The sequence below is a fragment of the Plutella xylostella genome, chromosome 12, assembly GCF_932276165.1.
Source record: "Plutella xylostella chromosome 12, ilPluXylo3.1, whole genome shotgun sequence".
NCBI classification, from domain to species: domain Eukaryota; kingdom Metazoa; phylum Arthropoda; class Insecta; order Lepidoptera; family Plutellidae; genus Plutella; species Plutella xylostella.
In genome coordinates this window covers 2,653,422-2,671,817 of record NC_063992.1, presented here as the reverse complement: position 1 = coordinate 2,671,817, position 18,396 = coordinate 2,653,422, and the positions used below count along the sequence as shown (strand labels likewise).

At 35.2% G+C, this 18,396-nt stretch overlaps 1 protein-coding gene across 1 annotated transcript; it reads right to left on the bottom strand.

Moving 5' to 3' along the window:
• Positions 1-6,637: 6,637 nt before the first annotated feature.
• Positions 6,638-10,384, bottom strand: LOC105382179 (cytochrome P450 6B1). Its single transcript, XM_011552023.3, has 2 exons — positions 8,975-10,384; positions 6,638-7,100 (listed from the first exon to the last, which is right to left on the bottom strand). The coding sequence occupies exons 1-2, from the start codon at positions 10,293-10,295 to the stop codon at positions 6,931-6,933; spliced, it is 1,491 nt and encodes a 496-aa protein (XP_011550325.3). The 5' UTR covers positions 10,296-10,384; the 3' UTR covers positions 6,638-6,930.
• Between the last annotated feature and the right edge of the window lie 8,012 nt (positions 10,385-18,396).

Below are 18,396 nucleotides of genomic sequence, written 5' to 3'. Positions count from 1 at the left end.
CTGCGTAAGGACAGGCCCAACCACTCAAGAAAATGGCACCCGCACGTTGGCCCTAAAATAGACATTTTAGGGCCAACGGTCCTCAGTCGACAGTTGTCTGTGACGGAGAGATGAGTCTTTGTTTCTTGTGATAAATATGCCTATTTTTGTTGTGAAAGGCTAAAAAACTATGATACGAAGGTCAAAAAGGAATATGGAATATCGTATCACCTTAATTAATAAATAAACACATTTTAAAGCGATAATTATTTTACTACCAAAGTCTACAATGGCCGCAAGATGTAACCTTGTACGGACGTCCGCATGCAACTCACTCATATTATTATGTATCTACTGTCCGGTGACGGTAAAATATGAACGCACGTACAAGGTTGCGTCGTCAGGATAAGTAGCTCGGCTCTGACATAGTTCCAACAAATTATGACAGATGGCAGTTATTTTGCTTGTATGAAGAAGGTTTGAGTAAAATGTTCTGAAGGGCGTATCCTTCCTTTTGAAATCATTGATAATAGGTAGATTATTTGATAGTGGTAGGTACAAGTTCTCCCATATTAATAATGCGCATGCAAATCTTCGCAAACTGTCGTATTCCCTGAAACACCCGAATCATTGAATCGTAAGAGCCTTAAACAATACACTTAGATTTTGCACCGTGTTTGAAAGAAAAGGGAGTCAACAAAGAAAACAATTCGGGCTGTCGGGGGCTGTCACCAATCAGTCAAAGGTCCTTCAGTTCTCTTGTCAGTCAGTTCTGTGGAATTATATGTATAGAGCTGTTATTACACATCGTTCTTGGTTTTCTTTTTCAAATGTGAATTTAATTGCAACTTTAATAAAATTATTTTTGATGACGCCTTATTATGAAACAAATTAAATAATAAAATATATGTCACATTGATAGACTTCACTTTGTAAAGAAAGCCAAAGACCAAGTTTGTAATTTTAATATTAATATGAAATGATCAGTGCTGTAAATACTTTTGAGACTGAGATTTTAAAGTTTTAATCTTAATCTGTGTTTGAAATCCATTTTTATTAATGTGAAATGATCAGTGCTGTAAATAGGTACTTTTGAATTGACATTTTAATTTTGTTATGTACCTACCTAAACCTATGTTTGAAATCAATTTCTTCTTATAATATAAACCTCGTGTTACTCAAACCTTCTTTCATCCATCTTTACAAATCAGCTTCAGTAAGACACTTGGAAAGTACTGTAACATTTTCAAAGTAAATTTTAATATTATGACAATATTATCGAATCAGATTTCGTTATTGATAAATCAATATCTCTTATGCATTATCGAATCAGATTTCGTTATTGATAAATCAATATCTCTTTTAGCACCAAATACATAATTCTACTAAAATTGCATAAAGAAAATGCACTTAACCAGTCTAAATACATATAGTTTTCTAACGCTCGGGAATACGACCGTTGCCGAACAATGACGAAGATTTCTATGCGCATTATCAATTTTGGGGAACTGTACCTACATATTATAAAAATCCGTTTCAAGGTTAGCTTTAACTCTCGATATAAGTAAATTAAATAATGCAAAAAAACATTAAACAAACAATGCATTTCGCTCACCCAGACATCTAGTCGTTCAGGTGGCGTCAATTTCAGGCATGTATAATATTTCAAGTGGGCACAGGTGGCGCCACCAGCGACCCTTGTCACCCGCGATTACCTGTCCCTCCGCATCCACGCTCTTCAACTTTAAAACCTTTCTGTCTAACCACTTTTTGTTTATGTTTCCCTGGTACTTAGATGGCAGCGTGAGACGTTGAAATTCTGAATGTGGTCTTTGTCTCTTCTAACTATAGCTTTAAATTGCCATTTTTTTCTGTATAATAAAGGTAGATAACGTATATTTGTTTTATTGAAGGGTCATTATTATTATATTCTGGCCATGCATACATTCGGCATACAATTAGGTCTGTAAAAGTTTGTTTTGTCAGTTCTGAAAAAATATATATGAATAGAGAAGATAGTCATAAGATAATAGTAAACATGATAGGTTTTGCTCACGTGATTACGTCTAAGGTCCAAGGCTCGGCGTGGGGGCCCCCTCATTGCTTGAGAAATTACACACGCACACACGTTGGCAGCTGGTTATATTTAACCGATATTTCTCAAATTCACAATTATTCCGATTATTGCGACCGCGTCGAAGTACAAGAGCTTAACAACCCGACGAAAACTGACAACGACTGACTTCTTGTCAAAGTAAAATGAACCTACCCTACGAAAAGATTTGAAATCAATCTACCCACATACCTAAAAATATTAAAAGTGTTAGATCGGTATTGAACAAATATCTTCTAGTTCAGTCATAACGTAATGTAAAATTATGAATATGAAATATAATATTTTCTTATAATACATATAAGAGTAAGTGTTACCCAGATCCCAATTACCAAAGAGCTAAAAGGAAATACGCTTTGTTTAAAGCAATCTACAGACTAGGTGCCGCCAAAGTATGATTAATGTAACAGCAAATCCCAACAATTCCACCGGATATCCTGTTTCCATTATTCAATAAGCCAGGCTATTACAGTTATGTCAAATCTGGGAAAAATATGGTACTTTGTTTCATTTAATGTCAAATCCAGTGGCACTTTGGGCCGAGATAAATGGCCTATTCGGGCGACAAGCGGCTCGCTTCATGGTTATTTTGACAGATGTGCATTTAGCCACGCTGTGTGCTCAAATTATACGACACCCTGTGTAGTAGTACCTACACTCACAATGATAAAGTTTCAGTGAAATTTAAGACGGCAATGGCTGGTGGTACTTTTTTATTGCTCGTGAGTGTAAAAATATAAGTAATTTTGATTAAACCTAGTTACACAATTTGGAGAAAATGAGTTTATTTTCAGCCTCTGGTGATTGCGCAAACAATGTTTTTGACGTAGTTCTAACAAAAACAACTCATGCAATATTAGGTGGATAAAATTAAATACCGGGTGTAACATTTAATATAATATAAAATATCAGAAACTATCAGTATAGAAATTCAAAAAATAAAGAAGTGCTTATACCTTCTTTAGCCTTAAAACACAAAGGAAACTTATTATTATACTTATTCCCATAAAGCTTAACTTCAAAAAAGCAAAATAAACAACTGCACGAAAGAACCTGATTATACAGGGGAAATTTTAACATTGAACATTCCTTTGACAGGTCATTATACCTGACAAACTACTTTATGGGGCCAATGCATCGCTGACATTAGAGAATAGTAGTGCACCACAGTAAATTCTTAAACCTACACATAGAAACAAAATGTATGATTCAGCTTTTACTTTAAAAGATACGCAGTGCTCAGTGCTCACTATGTCGCATAATTAAATTGGCATTGCAAGTTCATTGATAAAATTTCACCCTGTGTATATTTCCGTGACTTAACAAACTGTTGTCGTGAGGCCTACTTGAAAACTTCGAGTCCCATATCCAAGTTTACCGTCCATTCACTTCAACATTGTCCGTTGACACTTCATAACACATACGAATGGCGCAACAAAATTCGCCTTTCGTCCAATAGTAAAAGAGTCTAGGTCTAGGTAGTCTATTTAAGGGACAAGTCCAAAGCGGATGCGTCTTTAGTGATTGCAAGTTGCAGTTGAAGTTTGTTGGCCGAAGCTGCTTGCTGAAGGGTCATATATCTTGCCATACGCTGTGCTTCGGACAAACTTTCGGTGAACTTGTGCCGGCGGGGCATTGGCCGAATTCCCTCGCTGTGGCGCACATACATCACTATTTGCTTAGAGCTGCACATAACGACAGTTTAATGCGGTGCTAAGTGTGATTGTATTGGTGCTTTCTACTCGTTAATGTTAATTGCAATGGCTAGGCCTTAGATCACAGTAATTCTTATGATTGCGGAGTAGATACTAGGCACCTGGTATATTATCCCAACGCTTTAATGCGATTTGTATGTACGTGTATACATATACAACCAGTATTGATAGGCTATCAATAGTAAAGACTAACCTGAAGTGAGAGTTCAGTATCCCATAAATCATATACAGTAATCTAAAATAGATAGGTGTAGCTAAGGTGTAGCTTAAATGTATAAAAAATATACATATATATATGGCACCTAAATACATTGATTTATTGCCAACATTACATAGGTCCTACATACAAATCGTAAAAGAATAACGATAATTATGAAGTCCTGAACCTAACTACCGCTGACTCTCACGCCAGAGATAGATAGAATAAAAGCAAACTTTCGTATGAAACTTGTTAGCATACTTCCATTCCCCGCCACACTGCCATTCCTTTCCAGCTTGAACTGCATCTCATAGATACTCAAACAGCATGCGTAGCATGGAACTGGGGACGACGGAATTCCTACGAAGAATATTGTATGTATATATGTATATGAACTCACGACTGTAATCCCCGAAGGGGTAGTCACAAGCGAGCCACCCACTTTTCACTCACACTGCACATTTGTACTCACCTGGTAGGTTGCGAACCATATCGCCGTTTTGGAATAAGTACAATGCACTTAGGATACACATCTAGTTCATATAGTAGTTCGTTGAAGCATCCGTCCGACTGATTATTAATTACATAATAAGCTGAGTACCTTAATCATAGAACCAACTCTGAAATCACGAAAATAATCTTAGCTGTTTAATACTCATTCAAAGTGTATGGAGTTAAACTTTATATAACAATGTTTAATTATATTATGAACTATAATATTACAGGTATTTATTTACTAGGGCAGCTACACAGCACTCTACGCCTCTCTTCTACCGTGTTCTATACTCGTGGACAGTTCACTACTCGTCCCACGCTCCATGCTACGCCCCCAGCTCACTCCATACCTCGGTCTCCATACCACTGGCCATAAAACTCAAAATGACGTCTAACTTACCTCGCCGAAGTGGCATCGTAAAGGCGTCGATCATAAAAATATTTGATTAGGCCTCGGGAGTGGCGGAAGGATAGGGTCCAATCCCGTTGAATGAAACTTTTATTACATTATACATAGAGGTACTACACTACAGGCCCGCTGCGGATTTGCATGACACATGTTTTTAAAAGGTGCTGTTGATTTGATGTGTGCCTGTGTTTGATTACTGATCAATCTTGAAGATCCAAAACGGTTAACATAATGAGGCTATTTTTATTGAGTGGCTCAAGAACTTATTATTTTACTTCGATTTGAGTTTGAATTTCAAATCATGTAGGTATAACCTCGTATAACTCGTATAACATAACATAATCATGATTTATAACAAATGTACCTACCTATAAATAATCATGTGTTACAATGTAGCAGCGGACATTTCCCAGTATATTCCAATGAAAATATTTTCCTAAAACTCTGTGGGAAACACAATTTGTTAACATCTCAAGCCACGGTCCTTATTAATGCTATCAAAAGTTCCAGGAAGTTATTTGGCAAGAGCCGTGAATACTATAAAATGAAGTGACATAGTAAAAATAAAAAGCGGATTTTCTTAATAAATGAAAAAGCCATATTTTAGTGTTACTTGGCTTGCCAGAACGCCTGGAGTGAAACTTCAACAACTATATTCTTCCACCTAAAGGTTGTCTTGAAAAAATCGCTTTTAGTGATAAGACCGCCTTTTTTGTACCTATGTGTTTATATTTAAGCTTTGTATAATCTATTCTTGTGTACAAATAAAGAATATTCTATCTATCTATCTATCTATATATGAACTTTTTTAAGGGGTCTGTTAGTAAGTATGTTTCCTGAAAATAAGTCAACAAAAATCAAAATCAACTAGAATTTTGGAAATAGCACATCAAGACAAACAATATAGGTACATAATATGACAAATGAATATCGTAACATCCATATTTTCTTTATCTGGCTTAAAATCCGGATACGACAGCATATTGTATGGTAAGAACTATGCAGCTTTAAAAAATATATCTTTATCACTTTTTTCTCCTGGCATGATATTTTACAAACCCAAAGGGTAACATACACTATCGTATTTCCGCAGCAGCATTAATAGCCGATGGTAGCAATTGCACCCCAACTGTTTATAGTCTCCAGAGCTCTACTATTCCTGAAATTTCAGGTTGCTTGCCAACAGTGTGCTCAGTGCATTCTTCGTAATATCTACAGCACATACTTAACCGTTACTTATTACATTCTACATTCGGAAGTTAGTGAATGCACTTCGTAAAATTAATACCGTAGCTAAAGTTCTAAAAGTGATTAAAAAAACATTAGTAGAAGTCACTAAATTACTTTATGGCTAAGGAAAATTTATGATTTTTTTAATAAGTTTTTAGTCCTTTCTAATACTTCATTTTTTTTTCCTTTGAGGTAACTTTTAAAGCTCTGACATCGAGGGGTTTACAAATGGCAGACCGGATGTGGAAAATATTTTTGTCTGGGAACCCCCTCCCCCTATCCACTCTGATTCAAGTATTTTGGGCTCTCTCAATCATTGTCAGGGTGGTATTGATGACTGTTGTGTGACAGACTGAAGTATTAAAAAGGAGTACACTCACTGCTACGTCCCAGCTTTGACGACCGAATGGTGTAGTGGTTAGTGACTCTGACTGCTATGCCGAAGGTTCTAATCCTATTAACTTCAAAACGGGTTTAAATGATTGAAATTATTGGCCTTTATTTAAAAATTTAGGGTTTATTACAAAATTTCACAGTCATTGAGTATTTCTCCTAAACCTAAGATATCCAAAATTACCATTTTACAGTCCTATTTTATTAGACTAACCCAAAAAATAAGTTTTCCAAAAACTAGTAGATATTAAATTATGAGATTTATATTTTAATCTAAATAAATGCGTCCAAAACAGTATCATACCTTAAATACTATCATAATCAGCCTCATTCATACTTCATAAACAATGCGGATTTATAAATATTAAAACAAAACTATATACTAACTTAACTGACTTTAGAGCTGAATGGGGTTAAAGTTAAGATATAACTTTGTGTCCAAAACCCTTTGGAAGTCATGATCCTTGAATATCAGTTTCTTCGGAGTTTTTCCAGAAGGTTCGATTTCGTACTTGCGCAGTATGGCTCCCGTTATACTTCGGATGATAACTTGCGACAACTCTTGTCCTGTAAAAAAAATAATTACCAATTACTTAATTACAATAGTATTTACTTATGAATAATGTTTAAATACCTACTTTGAAACTTATATTTCTTTATATATAAATACTGATTATAATAAGATAGAGAATTTTATAACAAGAATTAAACTTAAATTAAATCATGATGAAGAAATTTCAATTATCATTTTGCTATACATAAGAACAATAACTTATTGATTTTATCGGTTTTAGATTGCAATTAGTAGACCATCGACCATGCTAACAAGAAAAAGTGATTCTTTCAAGTCATCGTTAAACCCGTTTTTGACTCAACTGAATTGAATAAAAGTTATGCTTGCTTGATTGTAAGTAATTGTGATATAATTATACGATAAAAAAAACTCTGACTAGCATTGTTTAAAAATACCTACTTAGTAGCTATAGGTTACCTAAATACTGTATACCTACTGCTTATTTAAATATTTTTGACTGGCAAATAATTACCTAATAGTATTACCTAGTAATTTTTATATTAGTACCTAATTGTAGGGACATTTTTAAAGAGGTTGTTATTGTTACCGACTCTAACGGTTTTATTTTTATAATTTGTAGCTATAACAATCATTAAGCTTTATTTTCCATTCTCTAGTCTAGTTAAAATATAACAGTTATACTGTTACAAGTGCCTTAAAAATCCTTCATAGTTCAGACAGACAGACAGTCCTCTTTATGCCTAATAATAAATAAAGTATAATATTTTTTTTAAATTTGTTATTAGGTGAGTTTCACATCACAGTACCGAGTTTTATTCAGTGACGAGTAACGGTCCTAAACCTTTCTCTTTTCATAACAAAGCCTGACATATAAACATAAAAACGTTACTATAGAATCAAAGACCTATAGAAATCAAACACTTGACTCAAAATATTGGCTGCTTAAAGTACTTTACAAAGAAAAATATACTCATTTCCGATAGGGACATGGCATATTTTTGAATCTTCTGCAAGACACAATGATACTTGTCCATCAAACAAAATGATTGATGTAAGATAACGGCATAAAATATAGAAAATACAAAAAGACATAATTCACAGTTAGCTTCTTCTAGTTTCAAAAATAAAAATGTTGGTTGTTAGTTTTTATTTGATATGTTAGATAGTAAGCTCATTTTATTTATACCTACAAACGACTTAAAATTGTAACGTTTAATAAAATGATATAGAGTATCAATGTAGTTAGCCAAGAGCGCTACAAAACTTAGATTTTCGTAAGATAATATACTGACCAAGTCTACCTAGGTAACCTTGGTTTCATAAACGCTCTAATTTATGGTCACATTTGTGTGTTTTTGAACAATATTACCTATATTGTTCAAAAACACATGAAATAAGCATACCACCGACTTCAGTAATGGTCATAAATACATTCAATTTATTTTGTCAGAGGTTTTAAGTAGCTAACTCGAGAGACCACAATCGTAAAGTCACGAGCGATTTGTTAAACCTCTTTTATGTCTTGGCTAACCTTAGATAAGTCATAAAAGTTTTCATACTCAGGTAAGGTCTAACTGGAACTTTATAAAGATTGGCGTCAGTATGAATACATCGTTGAAATTAAGATATTTTTTTTAAATCAATAAGTTGCTTAATAGTTATAGTGGCAAGTACAAAAACACTATAAGCGTGAAGATTGTTATTAATGTATGAAGTACTAAAAGGGTATTTTGGTGGTTTTTTGAGAGTGTTTATTTACTGAGCCCCACTTGCATGGTGGAATAATAAATAATAAGTATTTTAAGGCCACCACCATCAACTAATATCAGCTTACATGCATAATTATGCCTCATCTAAGACCCTGATTTCCCTTATCCCATAATTAAATAAAAATCTAAAATCTCACCTATACACTTCTTGGGTCCAACTCCATAGGGTAAGTATGAACACTCTGGCCTCTTATTCGCGATCTCCTCAGAAAATCTCTTAGGGTCAAACAGTTCCGGATTTTCAAAGTACGTCTCATCCTTATGTATACTTGCAATAGGGACTGTTATAGTAACTCCCCTGTCTATTACTAAATTACTATCATCAAATTTGTACATTTTGGTGCACTGTCTCGAAATGACCGTATATGGCGGGTATAATCTCATCGTCTCTTTGATAGCGTTGTCCAAGAATTGCTCAGGTTGTTGTCTCACTGCGTCCTGCATCTGTTGGTCTTTAGATAACTCATACAGTAAACAAGCCAGTATGTTCAAACATGGAGTGTATCCTTCTGTTATGAACAAACTCAACACTGAAAATACGATGTCAGTGTTCGAGTTTCTGTGATTTCCAAGTTTCAAAATCAAATTGTCTACGGCACTGTCGAAATTCATTTTCCTTACTTCGTGAATGAGGTCTGATTTTTGAAGGACCTCATGAACGCTTTTATCTGGCTGCGATTTTAATGTAATCAGGCCCAATAGTATGTAAATTGAGGGAAACAGACTTTTCAGGTAGCTTTTGAATCGGCCAGCAATTGTTAAATTTCGCAATTCGCATCTCAAATTCGATACGAACGTCTCCGCTCCATCATTTAAATGTTCGCCAAACACTAAATCCGTAATGACTCTGTTCATTATGTTTTCCAAGAAATTTTGTACGTTTATCTCTCCGTTTACGTCGCGCAAATATTTATCCGCACTCCTCTCGCTCTGTTCAAATTTCCGCAACCTGCTCTGCAATATTGACTTGAAATTTCTCCTGAGCAAGTCCCATTTTTCACCTTCGGCATAAAACAAGTTGTTGCGCAAACACCCGTCCAGGGATCTCTCCAAACATAGTCCGCGCTTGTTAAAATTTTCGGATTCCTTTGACAGGAGTAATTTAATAATTTCCGGATCCTTTACCATTAGGTCCGGAATCCTGGATTTGATGTACCCGACGAGTTTGTCCTTCCGGTGTTTCTGGTACAGCTTGTCGACTTCATCAGTAGTGTTTCTGAGTCCGAGTACTCTGTGGTAATCACTGCCGAATCCTGGCAGCGGATACTTGTAGGGTATGTGTCGGATGTACCAGTAGCTGAAGAACTTGGTGACGTAGTCGAAGACGAGTGCGACGATGAGCACGACGATGACCGCGAGGTTGAGGAGGAAGCTTTCGAAGAACATTGTCACGTGCGATTCCGTCGCGGGCGCCGTCTGTACTGTGCTCATTGCGCGCGGATTAACGGGACCGGCCATGGGGTGAGAAGATGCAGTAGAGAGCGAGTGTCTAGGTGAATGGCACCTAGAGGGTTACTCTATCAATCGGCTCGTTGAATACTACGAGGTACAGTCGTTCTTCAAACTTTCTATTTCGCCATATAGAGTGACCCGCTAGTGCGGTGTAGGCGGTCCCGTTCGTATCGAGGTCTGTGGTCAATAAGGCCGCGAGCTTGTATTTTGCGGTCGCCAGTTCAGAGCAGGCACCGCTGCCTGTGGGATTTAACTAGGAGAGCGCGTGTTTTATATTTGGAACACTTTGCTTGCATGAAAGGTGAGGTTAAAGGCTGTGTTTTTTCAGTTAAATAAACGCAAAAAGCAACAATTAATCACATGAAAAAAGTACTAGTTAAATTGAAGTAGGAAACAGTCAAGGTGTTTCTCAGAATTTTCTTCTTTCCCTTTTGCAATCACACAACTCTTGATAAATGAATCAAATACACTAAGAGATCACTCACGTGCTCTTATAAAGTGATTCGCCGAAGTACAAGAATGGCATTCGACACTTTGCCGATCAAACTTAACCCTTACGACCAATGTAATAAAGCAACAAAGAGTTGTTTTTAGTGAGTTGCTTTCAGTACTATCCGAATAACTCACAACAAATAAGTAAGCACAGAAACATGAGGTCTTAATTCAAGGCAGTACGACCTGTTATTTATAAGCAATTGTTTGTTGTGATGTTGACTGAAAATTAAGAAAGACCTATTGAAGCATTCCTGGACAACAATCGAATCAATACCTACTTGTGTTTCATTCAAAGCATTCAATGATCATGTTATGTCTACTACAGGATGTTGCCAAAGGGTCATAACTCACATGACACATGATTATAAAAAAAAATTCTATGTATGTTAAAATGTAAGTTAAGTTAAAATGATAAGTAATATTTTATTTTAAGATTAGGTAGGTAGGTATATTTAGTTTTTAATTGTTTTTAAAGGAATTGTAAATTTTCAAAACAACGGAGTCACCATTCAGCTTCCGTATGATAAACATTGAAGGATTTATCATAAAATAAGATATAGTTAGTTATTTGTAAGAGAGGTTGGTTTTACAGGAATCCACTTAAGCGCCATCTGCTTGAAAGGGTATGAACTTCACGAAGACTTATAATACAACAAAACGATGCATCTAACCATGATGAACACTCTTTAGTTTACCGGTCTTCTCTCTGCTGAAACATTGAACTAGTTCAGCGTCAACGAAATAGGTGGCGCTGGGTTGGCTGTTTTGGCTCATGATGTTTTTATCAATAACGATTACCTACGTATGTTTTTTACTCTGCTGGTTTTGATGAATTTAACATAAGTTAGTACTTATCAATTTAAATATTCTATCATTTGAAATAATGTTCCGTAATTTTGAACATTAGAATATAGAATACTACATTATTGACTTAAAAACAATTATAGGTATGTAATAATTAGATAGGTATTAATAGTATGCGTGTGATTTTTAAACGCAGATTGCAAACGGTCTGGATGCTAATTTTCTACCCTGACTGGTCAGTCTGAAGAAGTTATGGCATACCTGAGACTGGTAATTTTATTTCTCTAAACGTTATAATTCCCAGACTAATTTCACTTCAGAGCTTTATTTCGAGAAGGTATTGGGATTATAGTATTAGGATGAAATTTTGCCCTGTAAAGAAAACATATTCCCTAGTTGGGCCAAGCAAAGCACATCATACACATACAACAACCACCTATTCGAACATATTAATCAGAACAAAACGCATCGCCGCGAGTCGTATCTACGCTAGGGCATGCAATACCGGAACAATTTTCAATACCGGTATTGAGTTCCGGTATTACAACTCAATACCGGGATCCCGGTATTAATACCGGTATTAGACTTCCTTGTAATAAATGGCATATACTGTGTTTAAAGGTCGTATACATCAAAATAAAACAAGAAAATGCAATCATATTCTGTATTTTGTTGTAGATTTTTACGAGAAATCAGTTTTAGAGTTTAAATTTTAGAATAAACTATTTTTTTACATCCGGTGCCGGTTTACGCATGGTCAACAGTAGATTTCTAGCAGCCGAAAACTGCATTAAACGGTTGGGAACAAGTGCGCTTTCACAGTATATACACACACAAGGCTAACTAAATCTTAATCGCTTTATTTATAGCCTAAAAAAGTCCGATTCCGGTATTACTTCAATACCGGTATTAACCTTCAATACCGGTATTGAAAAAAGCGGGAATTTTGTACGGGATCCCGGTATTACGAATACCGGTATTGCGGTATTGCATGCCCTAATCTACGCACTGCATGAATAATATCGCTTAAACAGTTTGTTCTACTTAGGGCTGATTTTTCAATAGTCAGCAGATAAAAGTTAACTGAGAAATAATTGTGATATTTTCACGTCAGAATGTGTACGTATCGGTTTTATTTAACACTAGCTGTTCCCGCGAGCTTCGCTTTGCCTTAAAAAGTTTTCCCGTGGGAATTCCGGGATAAAAAGTAGCCTATGTTCTTTCTCAGGGTCTAGACCATATGTACACCAAATTTCATTCAAATCCGTTCAGTAGTTTTGGTGTGAAAGAGTAACAGACAGACAGACAGACAGACAGACAGACACAGTTACTTTCGCATTTATAATATTAGTAAGGAAGTAAGGATTTATCTGACCATTGAAAAATCAGCCCTTAAGACATTAGTTATTGTGTTAATCACGAGAATAATTTAATCTTAGAGCGGTATTTACATGCTCTGATGACACTATAAAATTAACAAACTTGGAGCCTTGTATTACAACTGACTGTAAACAGGGATTTTCTGCAATATAAGAGAAAGAGGTACCGCATAATTATCTTTACACATATTTATGAGCGAATCGCCTGTTGCAGCAGAGGAACAGTCACAAGAGAAGTAAGTGAACCACTCCGACATCGGTAGCACGCATGCACTATGCGTCTGGCTGCGGGCGCTGGCTACCTGCCTATTTGTTGTTAGACAAATGTAGCAAAACTACACGCATGCGCATGATGGTAGATGCATCCTGTGTGGAAGTAAAACTTAGCCATTGATGTTCAGTGTATTGATTTAACCCGCGGATAGTCGCGCGTGGGTCGAAAAGACCCAGCTCCCTATTTATACCTCGATAACTTTCAAAATATTCGATATTACTAACTGGCGTGCTTAGTACCTTTAAGTTACCATATAGGCTAGCCGCACTCCCTTCCCCGACCCGTTTGCACGCGGCACTTGGACAGGACGGACATTCAAAGTGAGTATGGGTCTTTTCGACCCAAGAGCGACGCTTTGTGTCAGTATAATTTTTTTGACTTTTTTTAAAATTTAAAAAAAAAAATTGCAGAAATGTTACGTAACCTTTAAGAGAGGTCGTTGTAGAGATCACACTGCATTTTTATGCATTAATTGAAATCGGAAAGTGTGAAAATACTGAAGAAAATACCTAATTATATACTTAATCAATATAAGGAAGAAGTAATTTTGTATGTAAATTTATGTTAACTTTGAAGGCTGATTGTTGATAATTTTTTTTATATAAAAAGTTCATTTTTGTTTTGTTACTTAGAAGAATCGTTATTAGTTTTGATAAAAATAAGTTTTTTTTTATTGATAAATATAAAATTAATAAACATAAGCTGTAATTTACGTTCTGATGTAGATAAATAAGAACATGAAGCATACTACTTTTGAAACTGTCAAAACATATTTTTTTGTACATAAATAAATAAATAATTTTGATTTGAATATAGTTTTATTACTAACCTTACGTTTAATTTACAATAATATCTAAATTTTCTTTTGTTTCAAGAAAATAAAGCAATTTACTTTCGGGTCTAAAAGACCCACATGCGACTGTTTGTGTCACGAAATTTGACGCGAGCACCGGCGGGTTAACGAAAAGACCACGACAAATTATAAATAAACAATTTTATTGGATAGGCATATAAAATTCACAAAGATTATGAGTATAAATAAATTAATTGATAACAATTTGTATTGAATTACGTACAATTTATTATTATTTTTTACAATGACATGTCTACAGCTTCCTAGCACTTACTATAAGTTCTGCGCCCGCGCAACTGTAGCTCATGATTCACTTGCACGTGACGTCATAACCACAGAGCTCTGGAGATCCAGATAAGAACAGCCGCAAGGTCGGCCATTGTTCAATGCCTTTGTTAGTTTACAAATACAGATGTTTCTTTAGTCTGTGACATCGTTAATTATTGTTGTTACCGATCTGCTTTTGATCTATGGAGCGTGTTTGTGATTAATAACTTTGTTAACTTCATTGTCTTGCATGGTGGCGTTTCTTTATGTTACTAAGATTGTGCTTTAAGTACTGCTTGGTTTTCTGAGTAACTTTCTTTTAAAGGATATTGCCCAAATGTATATATTTATGTACTTTTAGTGGACACTAACAAAAACTACACTCCCAGGCAATGAAAAAGTTCCATTCAGAAAATCAACAAATTACTCCAATACGGAAAAAACTAACTAAATGACGCGTTCTCCAATATTTAAGTACATTTAATGGTGCATCAGAATATTAGCAATTAAAAAAGTTAGCATTTTGTTCAAATATCCGATTGAATGTATAAAAAAATTAAGGCTATTTCGTGTCTGCATTTTGTCATTGGAACTGTTTCTTTGCCCGTGAGTGTATTTGAATTCACATACAAAATTACCTTGTATGAGAGAAAAAGAATAAAAAATCTAAATCGTGGCGTTTGCGATATCATATACCGAATAGATAATACAGAATGTATATACAATATTTTTCAGGAAATTAATCCAACTGAATGTATTAAGGAGTCATGTTGAAATGAGGCAAAGTAAAATAGAGGTTACAATATTTCGAAAATTAACGACTTTTTACTGAGGTCATATTCTGGTCACTCCTGAGGTAACCTATCACCCTGTATATTATTTATAAAATGTACCGTGTATATGTAAAAAAAATATTTGAAAAAGGTTTAATAATTCATCATAATTAAAAACGGTGGCGCGTGCGGCGTGCATAATCACAAAGACCAATCCTTTCGAAACGTAAAAAAAACTCATCAAACACAAATGAGATTCCATGCACGACAATAAAAGAAATATCGTCAAGTAATTCCAATCGATCTATTCGTAAAGTAATTGAACCGCCCGATATCTATCAACAAAAGATCTATAGATCACTCGATCTATGGATCACTCGATCTCGCACTGTGAACGCGAAAGTGATCTTTTAAAAAGCAATATTGATTTTAAATGGCCATGACGATGCTTGAATAGGGTATGGGTGCAGAGAATTGTATCGATAGACATTGTATAATAATGTGTGTGAAGTTATACAGGGTTAACTTTTATGAGTGAACGATGCGAAGGCAGAATATCTGATGATTGAATGAGGTCAGAATTTATATTCGTACACAAATCCTAAACTCGTTATTATAGGTACATCAGCTAAAATATAAAAAAACGGCTTGGGAAGCAAGTCACCCACAAAATATTAAATCCGCGGAAAACACGGCTTTTCAGTATGATAAAAAAATGTTCAAGTTCCAACCTACTGAAAAAGCTATTTTAAAGCTATTAAACTTTAGGGTAAAATTATATGATATTTTGGAATGCAACTCATGATCTCCTTACAATGTAACATGCGCCGGTCCATATTCTGGTAAGCATAATAATTAAAGCTCCCATTCCCGGCCCATATTCATAATGCCTCATTGTGCTAAGAATGAAGAATTCTAAATTGTTTTACAGTCCAAAATACTACACTATAAAGTCGGCCGATAAAAGCCATTATAAACATAATCTGTGATATATTACCCACAGAACACAATTTGTCATTATGAGCCTAATTCCAACCGCATTGGTACAATCAAAAAATTAAGACAAAGTCCTAACCTCATAATTTGTTGGTCCCATTGGGACGTGATGGCAGTTTTTTGGTCCCAAAAATGTTGATGTTGGGGATAAAAAACTCGTTAGTGTTATTATCCTTAATAAACAAGAGTGTATGGTCTCGGGTCATAATGGTGTGGTGATTACAAGTAATATGCTACGGGAGGCAGCCTGCGGGCGATATTGCGACAGAGTGTCGCCGGCTGTCCTTATTGGAATAGATTTATCATAGTCGAGTTGGGACGCCATTATACCTATATACCCCGTAGGTAGTGTGGGAGGGAGTAAAAATACCTACTCAAAATACGATATTTTTTTTTTTGCTTTTTAAATAGCGATGCAACAAATACAGTAGGTAAGTGTAAATTGTAGTGTTTGGTGACGTTCCGGAAAGTTTAATTTACGTCAAAGGTTTTTCATTCTAACATAGTTACATTCTAGAATAATAAATTGTCACACAATATTAAATTCCAAAAACTCCAATACATCACACTAATAACCAATCAACGACACACACAACACACCTGTTTTCTCATACAATGAAGAACCGACTCCGCGGCAGAAACAAAAACACCGCCGTCGAAAAAAGAACTACAAAATTAAAAAGAAAATAAGTCTCATTTCGCTTGAGACCCTGACCTTGCGTGGAACCGTTATTCTAAGCTCCTGATTCGAAGATCGAATAAATAAATCCTGAGTGGTCAGCAGCAGGTCTTGGGACAAAAGGACCGTCTATGGAACTGAAATTAAGGGGGTTTTACATTTGCCGCTCCAGTTTTCGTTTCGTTACTTTTATACCAGTGCTTTTTTAAGTTTATGTATTAAAAATAAAATTCATTTTCAAGTAAAAAAGAGTAAAGAAAATTATACTTTTTAGAACTTTTATTCCTTGTAAATCCTTCCATACAAAAGAGTTCAACGCGTTGCCAGCACGCACTTCTTTTCCTAGAGCAGTGTCTGAGCCAGTATGCGATTCCCTTTAAAACAATATGGGCGAGAGCGCTATGGCGGCGGACAGTTTGACTATAAATAAGTGTTGTATTGTATTCAACAACCCGCTACTGTATACGGCCGGGCGGCCCCACAAAAGAATTTGGCATCTCCCTACAGGGCTTGTTCTGGTTGTACCTTTGTGTGTTTTGATTATTGTCTTCGTCCCTTCCTACGGGATATTCAAGTCATACAATAGTTGTAGTTAGATATATTTTAAGTATAACAGTTCAATTAATCAATGATATACCTATTGATTCTAATTAGATTACATTAGATTTGCAAAACTTATAGTTCTACAAGAAAATAATGTAATGTATTATGGAATGGAAAGCAACTTTTTTTTTAATATTCAAAATTAGAGTGGGTTCTATAATAATGTAAATGAATTCTATCGGATTCAGGTACTTCAAAAACAGAACCACAAAAACTTTTATTAAATAAATAAAATTCTAAATAAATTCATATCATTTAATTATTTTTAAATTTAAATACCCACATACATCAAGTCACGAGCAATGAAAAGGTTCCACTGACATAATATTATGGAACGTCAGTGGCAGATGGAACTTTTTCATTGCTCGTGAGTGTATTTTCATTACCTGTCCCCGGCTCACTGGTATGGCCTGGTTGGTTGCAAACCAATTGGGCATCTTTTAACCATAATGTGAACTGGGATGAATTCGAATCGAGTTAGCAGGCGGCTTTTTGTGAAGCTTTCTTGTAGTATAGATGCCGTTGTTAGCATTTTTACCGGTGTTTGCTGTTTTGAAAGCAATCGGTGATATATTCGGTTGGATAACGGAGGTTTAGAAAATCTGGACATTTTTTAAGGAACGAAAAAAAGTAAAAAATTAGAAGGGTGAATCTGTAATCGCATTTAATTTGATGAATTTTAATTTCGAAAATCATTATTATTGAATTCTTATGTTTAGTATTATTTGCTTATTTCATTAAGAAATTAACATAGATTTCAAACGAACTGCTGCACAAATACCTAACAACAACGATACCTATGAGATACAGCAGTTTAGAAACATAACACTCCATTATTTAGAAGCCGGTAAATTCCGATTTAGAAACTTAATCTCGTGTAGTTAGTTGTTCCAATTTATTTTTCATAGAGCAATCGCGATGTAAAGTTTTAAAATGGTTTCGTAAACAGATCTCGGTAAAAAGCAATTTTAGATTTTGATCGTG